Source organism: Chrysoperla carnea, chromosome 2 (assembly GCF_905475395.1).
Source record: "Chrysoperla carnea chromosome 2, inChrCarn1.1, whole genome shotgun sequence".
Classification (NCBI taxonomy): domain Eukaryota; kingdom Metazoa; phylum Arthropoda; class Insecta; order Neuroptera; family Chrysopidae; genus Chrysoperla; species Chrysoperla carnea.
Window position 1 is genome coordinate 5,250,003 of NC_058338.1, and position 10,004 is coordinate 5,260,006.

A 10,004-nucleotide genomic window follows, 5' to 3' on the forward strand; every position below is an offset into this window, starting at 1 on the left:
TTGCACATAATTCCATATAATTAATTTCATCTTAAAAAAATTTTTTTGCATCAACAGACCCAATTCACCTATGATGCTCATTTACGAACTTGACCTCACTTTTTACGTCCTGAGTACGCTGTAAAAATTTCAGCTCGATATCTTTTTTCGTTTTTGAGTTATCGTGTCCACAGACGGACGGATGGACGGACGGACAACCGGAAATGGACTAATTAGGTGATTTTATGAACACCTATGACAAAATTTTTATACTAACATCATTATTTTTAAGCGTTACAAACTTGGGACTAAACTTAATATACTATGTATATTTCATATATACATGGTATAAAAAGAGTGAAAAGTATACATGTATATTTGATAGTAGTACATATAAAAAAAAAAAAAAAATGGATAAAATTTTTACTTTTAAAAAAATGAATTTTTCCTTTTATTTAAATTTTTCACTCTTTTTATACCACGTATGTATGAAATATACATAGTATATTAAGTTTAGTCCCAAGTTTGTAACGCTTAAAAATAATGATGTTAGTATAAAAATTTTGTAGAAAAAAAAATAGGGTAGAAAATAAAAAAAATAAAACAAAATTTAAAATATATAACGATTTTTATTTATTTATAATTAATTTTAAAGTACATAATTTTTTTAATCTAGTTTCATAAGTTATACAGGTTTTTTTTATAATTTTATGTTGAATAATAAACAAATTATAATAATTATTATCCTTCAATTAATTTTTTTAATTCAATGCGACGTACTTTTCCACTTGATGTCATTGGTAAACTATCTACAAATATAACACCACCACGTAATTTTTGATGATCAGCAACTTGATCTGAAAAATATAATTATTTATTCATTAAAATTCATTAAAATTAGAATAAGGTTGACGAAAAAATGTTTAAAACAAAATTTTTTTTTTTGCCTATAAAAAATAACTTGATTCTACCGGAGGGACATTTAAAAGAAGCCTTAAATTTGATTCAAAATCAACTCAAGTTTACTCTCGATAACTGTCCATTATCGATGGTAAACTTGAGTTGATTTTGAATCATATTTAAGGCTTCTTTTAAATGTCCCTCCGGCAGGGTTCTATAACTATCTTCTGAGGTAATTTTTCTCAAAAGAAATTATAACTTCGAACCAAGGTCGAACCAGAAGCACTCCTTAGCACTCCTATCATAGTTTTTCTATCGAAACATGTACATGGCTATTTTTAATTAAATCAATTTTTTCCATGAATGGTTTTTTCCAGGCAAGCCTATTAGGAGTATATTTCGACGTATTTTGACCCGCTGAATACGAATTTTCAACTTGACCATCACTCAGAGTGGGGAGGGGGGGAACTGTATTTGATATTACAAAATTATTAAAAAGTAAAAGAATGTTGATACCATTTACAAATGCAATAATATCATCTCCAGTTACGTCTGCCATACTATTTTTCTTCACAATAAAAGCTACTGGCCATTCTCCATCATCTTCGTTCGGTTTGCCCATAACGCAGACCATGTTGACGGCTGGATGTGAACGGATCACTTCTTCTAATTCAGCTGGTGATACCTACATTGAATAAAATACATTCTATTTGAATTTTAAGTTTCAATTTAAAGTTAATTTCAAGATGGTTGCAAGGTTGCAAGTTTGTCTGTGGAAACGATAACTCAAAATCGAAAAGTGATATCAACCTGAATTTTTCTTTCCTGGCACATTCTGTATATATTACAGGGTGTAATAATTATTATAAATACATAATATAATTACCTGCCAACATCTATATTTAAGCATTTCTTTATAACGCCCCAATACATAAAAACAATTATCATTATCGAATTTAACCATATCTCCCGAATGATACCAGCCATCTTTATCAATTGCTTCAGCCGTAGCTTCTGGATTCTTATAATAACCTTTTGTCATAGATGGACTCTTTAATAAAAATTCACCCGGTTCATTGACTCCTAATGTCTTTCCTGTATCTGGATCAATTACCTAAAAATAATTTTAATTTCGATATCAAAATTCATAAAATACTGTTAATCCCCAAGATTCCTTTCGAAATAAAAACATTTCGTACAGAATTTTTGATGTTATCTCAAAAACCAAATTTGCCGTTTTTTCTTATATACCGACTTAACTGAAGTTATGAGAAGAAAGAAGTTACTGAGTTTAAAAAAAAGTTAAAGTTAAGGTAAAAAAATTTCCAAGTGCTTTGATTACCTTCGCATACCCTCCGGGAACTGGATAACCACTTGAATTTATTTTAGACAAATTCAATTTAACATCCTTTTTTCGATTAAACCATACATGTAACACACAGCCCTCAGAGCTTCCATAACCATTAAATAAAAATGCATTTGGAAATACACGTCGAAATTCCTTAAGTTGTTCATCTGTGCCTGCTGCTCCACCGTAAAAAATACTTCTCAATGTTTCCACAATCTTTGTTTCATATTTTGGGAATAATGGATGTCGTATCATTTGCATCAATAACATCGGTGATGATAATATCCATGTTATTTTATATTCGGTAATTATTTCTAAATTTCTGATTGGCTCATATTCACAAATAAATTTTGTTGCTCCTTTATAGAAAACCAAACCTGTTATCCAAATTGATGTGACCCAGGACACGGGTGAATAAATTAATAATCTTTCATCTTCTTCGATTTCATCACTGCAACCAAAATAAAAACTTAATTAAAAACACTATTTAAAACTAGCTGACCCGGCGAACTTCGTACCGCCTAACAGTCGACTCTTTATTACATTTTTTTTTAATACCTTTCAGATTTCTTATCTGTAGAGGGAAAAAGTACATGGGCTATAATAGTTATGATTAATAAACATACAACTGCAAATATTATTATAAACCTTAAAAGTTGGCATGAAATTTGCCCGAACTACTTTTGTTCTCTAAATGAAGTCATTTGAAAGCAGTCGTTGTATTGTTTTGCTTTCCTGGAACCGCTCTACTAACACTTAAACTTTACGGTATGGTAAATTAAAGTTCAAATTGACTTTTAATTATTATTACGAATCTTCTTCATGGGAATATAGCAAAGTGATGTTTTTAGAATTTTTTAGGCAATTTTTAAAATTTTTCTCTCCGTAAGAACCATCCTCGTACTTCAAAGAATATTATAAAAAAGAAATTAGCGAAATCGGTTCCGCTGCTCTCCAGATTTGCGCTTACACATTTATTAGGTTTATTAGGTAAGTATTTTCTAGCAAATTTTAAACTATCTATCTTTTATCGTTTTGGAGAAAATGGACACTAAAATTGTATCCTAATATTGCGCCCCCGTGGATAAACAGTGACATTTACGGAAAAATGTTCCAAACAAAAGTTGTTAATTTTTTTATAAGGAACATTTTTTTACATTTAAGATTTTGTTCTATATCTAACGATTTATAATATGGGTCCTACGGAACCAAGACTCTATTACTCAATTGACCTATGTTGCTCATTTACGAACTTAGCCTCACTTTTACGTTCTGAGCACGCTATCAAAATATCAGCTTGATATCTCATTTCGTTTTTGAGTAATCGTGTGCACAGACAGGCAGAAAGACGGGTAGACGGACAGACAACTTGAAATGGACTAATTAGATAATTTTATGAACACTTATACCAAAAATTTGTTCGTAGCATCAATATTTTTAAGCGTTACAAACTTGGGACTAAACTTGGTATACCTTGATGTATAAAACTATGTTAATTCGTACTGGCGTTTACTTACAGAAATTCCACAACACTCGTATAGAATGCCGCATGTCGAATAGTGACACCCTTTATGAATCCAGTTGTTCCGCTTGTGCAAACAATAAACATGTTATCATTTTCAGGATCAACATCTTCACATTTAAAAGATGTCTCATCTTGATAATCATGCGGAGCAATAAATGGTTCGAACTCATTGTCAAACGTAACAATACGTGAAGCTAAACCCAATTCATTACGAATTGCTAATATCATTGGTTTTGCTTCGGAATCACAAAATATCATGCGTGGTTCAGTTAAAGTCATCATGCGGCGTACTTCACCTGAAAATATGAGTGAGGACTGAGTTACAGTTTCTTATATGTCCAATGTATTGTTACTATGGTAGCAACTTGAAATAAAACTCAAGCACTGAGCGAATAACTTCGACATAGTTTTATTCATAATTAGACAAGGTATGTTTGATTGAGGACGAGTTTTGGTTCAGTTTGTGCACGTACCCAGTCGACGCCATATTAGCTTATTCCCCCTTCCTGATTAAAACATTGTAAAAAACTTGAATATGTTTGTGTGAACAATCCTTCATTTTTGTAATGAAAAAATCGTTCCGTTCCGTTATCTTCAGTTCGTTAGTTACAAAATTTTTTGAATACACTCCAACATATCTCGGGAGTGATTTTTTGAACCGTTCCTCTTATTATCCGTTCAAAGTGGTCTATATTTCTAAACGACCATGAACATTCTTATCGAACTTTCTCAATTTGTGGACACTCTTTCTTAAGTGAATAACTGAATGTTAATATTTTTGAAAGCAGAGCTTTTTATAAAGAATAAATTTTTTTCGTAAACCTTATAATAAAAATTTTTTCCATATGTAGTCAACTTAACCTAGACACTCTGTATATTACATGTACATTTACAGTGTGTAAAGATCCAACGGGAACCACATAATTGTTCAAAATGCAATTAATTTAAACTTACTTGCAGAAAAATTTGGATGCAATGGATTTGAAATAGCACCTAAATAAGTAGCTGCCAAAAATGGTATAATAACATGTGAATGATTTCGCCCACAAATTGTAACAACATCTCCTTTTCGGACGCCCATAGTACGCATCTCTAACGCACAACGGATTGTAAATAATCGAATTTGGCCATGTGTATATGAAATATTGTGTATTGGATGAACCTGTTATTAGAAAATTATTACTTGCAAGAGTAAGCAAATGCTACAGAACCCGCGAAATTGGGGGTCCTGGGGGAACCTAGTGCAAACAAGTTTTTTTCAAGCGGACCTGGTGATGTATTATTCGCAGGCTCAAAATAGATGAATTTGATGCATGGACCTCCCTTTGGCTTAATCCGGCACTGCTTCTTAGGCAATAAAGAATTTTTGTAAATGAAAAAGTGACTAGCCAGTGGCTTAGACAAGATCCTCTCAAATTTTTAGTCGTTTTAAAATCACTGTATTATACTTCACTTGGCTTGATACATAAATAGCAGAACCTATGCCGTGAAATTAACTAGAATTTCTAAATTCAAACCTGTGCAATTTTATCCGAATGTAATGCCATTTGATTCAATAATATTTGTCCAAAATTTTGATCACATGGCGGAAATTTTAAATCACCTCCATACAAAACTATCTCTTTATTATTATTCTGTTTGGGTCGACCCAACATCGTTGTCACTATGCTTTCCATGATTTTTCTTTTTGATTTTCGTAAAACACTTCACACAAAAATTTAAAAGAAAAATATTAAAAAAATGATTATATATACAGGGTATAAAAATAATAGTTTTTACCCGACTGCGTGACGCAAAGGAGTGGGTAATGTGTACATGTTTGTATGTATGTATGTATGTATTTTCGTGTGTTCCTATTTGGTACATTAGATACTAAACAAGTGGGCTGATTTTGATGATTCTTACGTTAATTTATTTGCATTAATCTTGCGATATGGTCATTGAAGATTTGGTAGTAATGAAAATTCAATAAAAACTGAAATATGGCCGCCATATTGTGAAAAAAGAAAAAAAAAAGAAAATTTATAGGTATTTTAAAATCCCAACTAAAAAGTGTAGCTTTTAAGCTTTTGTTCTACCCCAAACAGTTTACAAACCTCTATATTGCTCATTTGCGAACTCGACTCCACTTTTTACGTCCTGAGGACGCTATAAAAATTTCAGCTGGGTATCTCTCTTCGTTTTTGAATTATTGTGTTAACAGACGGACAGACAGACAACCGAAAATGGACTAATTAGATGATTTTATAAACACCTATACCAAAATTTTGTTCGTAGCATCAATATTTTTAAGCATTACAAACTTGGAACGAAACTTAATATACCTTGATATATTTCATATATACATGGTATAAAAATCAAAAACCACGACTGTGTTAAATAAAACCTGAAAAGAAAAGAAAAAAATGTCCAGCAATTTACATTCGGGACCAAGCAATGGGAAGATTTAAGCTTGTCTAGATTTTAATGAGTTCCGACTGTTAAAGTCAATATGTACTTAAACTGCTGGACATGTTATTTTCTTTTAAGGTTTTATTTAACGCAGTCGGGGGTTTTTGATTGTTTAAATTAATTTTTTTATTGAAGATTGTCCTTTGAAGGTTCAAAAATAATATGATTTTAATGGCTTTATTATTTCTAATACATTTACGATTCAGATTAAAGTCATATCTTTATGGTCATATTATTTTTTTGTTGATTACATGTAAAAACAACACGTTAAAACACTTCCTCTATTAAATGACATAAATGCAATGACGTAATTGTTTATCGATTCTAGTACACTCGAATTTTTTTAAAACAAGAAGTAAAAATTTTAATTCATAAATTAATTGTCTATTTAAGGCTTTTTAACTCTCGAACAGCTACGTGAGTTTTCTGTTGCGGAAAATAAAGATTTAAGGTTACTCTAACAAATGCCGGAACATCAATCAAGTAACCGGGGATGGTAGGTCTGAGCGGAGAGACAAACACGCAAAAAATTTGTGTTTTTTGCAACGAATAGATACGTGGCTGATGTTTACAGGGATGTTAAAAAACAGTTTGCCAAAACATCAGCCAGGTAGCCGGGAACCGTAAGTCTCTGTTAACATTCTGACAAAGCACTAGCCACGTATCTGTTCGTCGTAAGCAAAATTTTTTTTGCATGTTTTGCTCGCTACTCAGACTTACGGCCCCCAGCTACCTGGCTGATGTTTTGGCAAACATATATTCTGGTCTGAGATTTCAATTAATTTGATTTTTTCATTGAAATGATGTACCTATGTATTATGATAATTTCAAAATGACGAAAGTTAAACACCATTTAAAGATAAATAAAAGTAAAATTTCCTGACGAATTTAGTTGTTTTTGAACCAACTAATAAATTACGTTGCAAGTTAATCATTTTCGGATTTTGATTATGAAATAATCAAGTTTGGGTTAAATTTGTAATGAAAAATTACGTCTTTTAATCATTATCTTGACATATATTTCAATAATGTAAAAATTTGCAATGCCTGATATTTAATCAACAAAGTACAATATGATATGGGCAATAATTCGATCTCGAATTGCATGATTGTGAAATTATATGATTTGAAAATAAATTTTTTTGAATTTGAATATTTGTACTGGCTTTTAAACATTTGGTTTACCTGGCCCAGAGAATATATCGGTAAAATATAGTCTCTGACCTAGCCATTTCTAGCAAATATACATTAAATTTTCATTTACAAGATTTGAAAATAATATATTGTATTGAATGTAGTGACATCTATATTTGAATTACTATACTATTCGACAAACAAAGTTTATTCCTGTAAACTTTGTGTTTTTATAGAATAAAAAGGACAAAATTGCCCAAAAATTCTCCAAAATAAATACAAATATACATTTTGAATTTATTTAAAATAAAACTTAATCGAAATCGTTTCTTAAAAGTTTTTTAGAATCATTTCTTAAATTAAAATATCAGTATTGACCCAACACAGTCCATACATTAAAGTAGAGATATAGGCAAGATCATAACTCATATGAAATGTAAATTGCATAAACTTATTAATTGTCGAATTTATAAATCGAAATATACCAATTTAGGCTATCAATAAAGTTTAAGTTTCTTGGTATAAAGTCTCATTTTGAGAAAAAACATTGAGCTATTCTAAAGAAATACTTCTATGCCTTATTTTAAAAAGAAAATATTTTTAATATTATGAACGAGACACTTAGAATAAATCGATAAATTTCTTAAACTCTCACTAGTGACACGTTCTGTATTACACTAAGTATATATACAGAAACAAAACTACACTGAATGTACTTGCTTCGGCAGTACATATACTAAAATTGGAACGATACAGAGAAGATTAGCATGGCCCCTGCGCAAGGATGACACGCAAAATCGTGAAGCGTTCCACATTTTTTTGTAAAATTTTCTTTTTAAATTTATTGTTAATAATTTTATCGTGGTATAATTGTGAAATTAATTTTTTTTTTTTATAATAATTATCTCATTTTATATATGTTCTTTTCAAGTTTTCATTTCACAGATTTGGAACCAACCATGAAGAGTAGGATCAGGATAATTGGAAAATTATGTTTAGAGTGGTTAAATAAGAATCTCTTATTCTTAAATTTAGGAAACTTTCAAGTAGGCATAAACAACATCTTAGATTTTAGTAAATTTTTATACCCCGTATACAGCGTGTTCTTTTTAAGTTGACATATGCTTGAAACTAAAAAAATAAATTTTATAGATAAAAATGCTTCAAGCGAAAAATGTTGGGTGTCTAGGCGCACTTTTTACGCAAACATTAAATTTGATCTAAGTTTTTAAGATCAATGAAAAGCTCACTCTACTTCAGAACTGTAAATCGATAGATGAACACTTTAAATTAGAAAGCACGTTATTGATTTTTCATACGTGGATAAGTATAATTGTCCATCTATTTTGCGGGTAGGTAAGACGGATAAGCTATATTTCGAGGAAATAAAACCAACAAAAGCGCAAAAAAAAATTGACGCAAAACAAAAATTTTGCACCTGGAGATAAAATGTGCAATAAAATGCCAGTCATTGTCAGATTTATAATGCCTGATCGATAGATTGAAAATAGCCTCGTGATGTTTAACGAGAAATTCGCAGTTTTTTTGGTTTTCGTATAAACAAATTCAATATGACAATGGCGAAATGAGCCATAACTCGGTCAGTCCGTTCCAAATCTTGTTAGAGAGGTCAATTTTTTTTTAAATCTTCGATTTTCTAAGCACTTTACAAATTTTAAAACCGCATCTCATTAGGTTGAAAATTCATTGAAAAATTTAATTTTGCAATTAAAGAATTTTCGCCGACTTTTTCGTTTTTCTTAAACCGCTGTAATTGCTGTTAATATTGAATATGGGTATAGACAACAAAACTGCTAATTATAGGTAAAGCTGATATTTCACCGTTTCAAATCTCGTCAAGCAGAAGTCAACAACTTTTTTAAGACATTTAGTGCAAAAAGAAATTATGCAAAAACTATTAAGTCGAATGCAACGTTCCGAAAATAATTTTTATAAACAAACAATTTGTATTTATGTTTAAATTATTGAAAAAAAAAAAAAAAAAAAAAAAAACTTAATGAATGCCTTATCCCTACGCTATGCCTGTGAGGAAGGTCAGTAGAACCTACCTTTAGCTTAGGTAGGTAGGTATGTAGCCCCATCCGTCGTCATATCTGACAGTATTTATTTATCACAGCACGGAAGTTAAAATTATAATGGACACTATAGACGAGTGTAGGTACTGTTACAGCTACAGGTGTTACTACAACTTTTAATGGACTATACATATACTTTCAAATAATCGCCATTATAAATTAAACATATCTAAGTAGAGTTCGTACAAAACAAAGTGGCACTGAACAAGAGAGAGTGTAGATACGAGTGCACATACATATACATCATACACTCTCTCTTGCTCGGTGCCACTTTGTTTTGTACGAACTCAATGAATCGTAAACGTATCTACTAATGAATGCTTACTAGTTGGGTAAATCTACCGGATTTTGATAATCAATTTGGAAAATTTTGGGGGAAGGCTAATGTTTTTTAATAGGTTTCTTTCGTTGTAAAAAAGTAGGATCAGGAAAGGAGTTTTTCGGCTCCGCAATGATCCGCACGACCTTTACACTTAATTACCAACTTTTACCAACCTTTTATTAACTTTTACTAAACCAAAGCAGGCATACTTAACTCTTCCTAGAAAAAGTGTGTTTACTTATCTTCAAT

General features: G+C 30.8%; 1 protein-coding gene and 1 non-coding gene across 2 annotated transcripts; one reads left to right on the forward strand and one right to left on the reverse strand.

The window, feature by feature from the left end:
* Positions 1-720: 720 nt before the first annotated feature.
* LOC123293889 (4-coumarate-CoA ligase 1-like) lies at positions 721-5,453 on the reverse strand. Its single transcript, XM_044874875.1, has 7 exons — positions 5,270-5,453; positions 4,707-4,914; positions 3,745-4,048; positions 2,222-2,678; positions 1,766-1,993; positions 1,396-1,564; positions 721-836 (listed from the first exon to the last, which is right to left on the reverse strand). The coding sequence occupies exons 1-7, from the start codon at positions 5,426-5,428 to the stop codon at positions 721-723; spliced, it is 1,641 nt and encodes a 546-aa protein (XP_044730810.1). The 5' UTR covers positions 5,429-5,453.
* Positions 5,454-8,049: 2,596 nt separating this feature from the next.
* On the forward strand, positions 8,050-8,156 carry LOC123294344. Its single transcript, XR_006535091.1, has one exon. It is a non-coding gene; the product is annotated as a U6 spliceosomal RNA (small nuclear RNA).
* Positions 8,157-10,004: the final 1,848 nt, after the last annotated feature.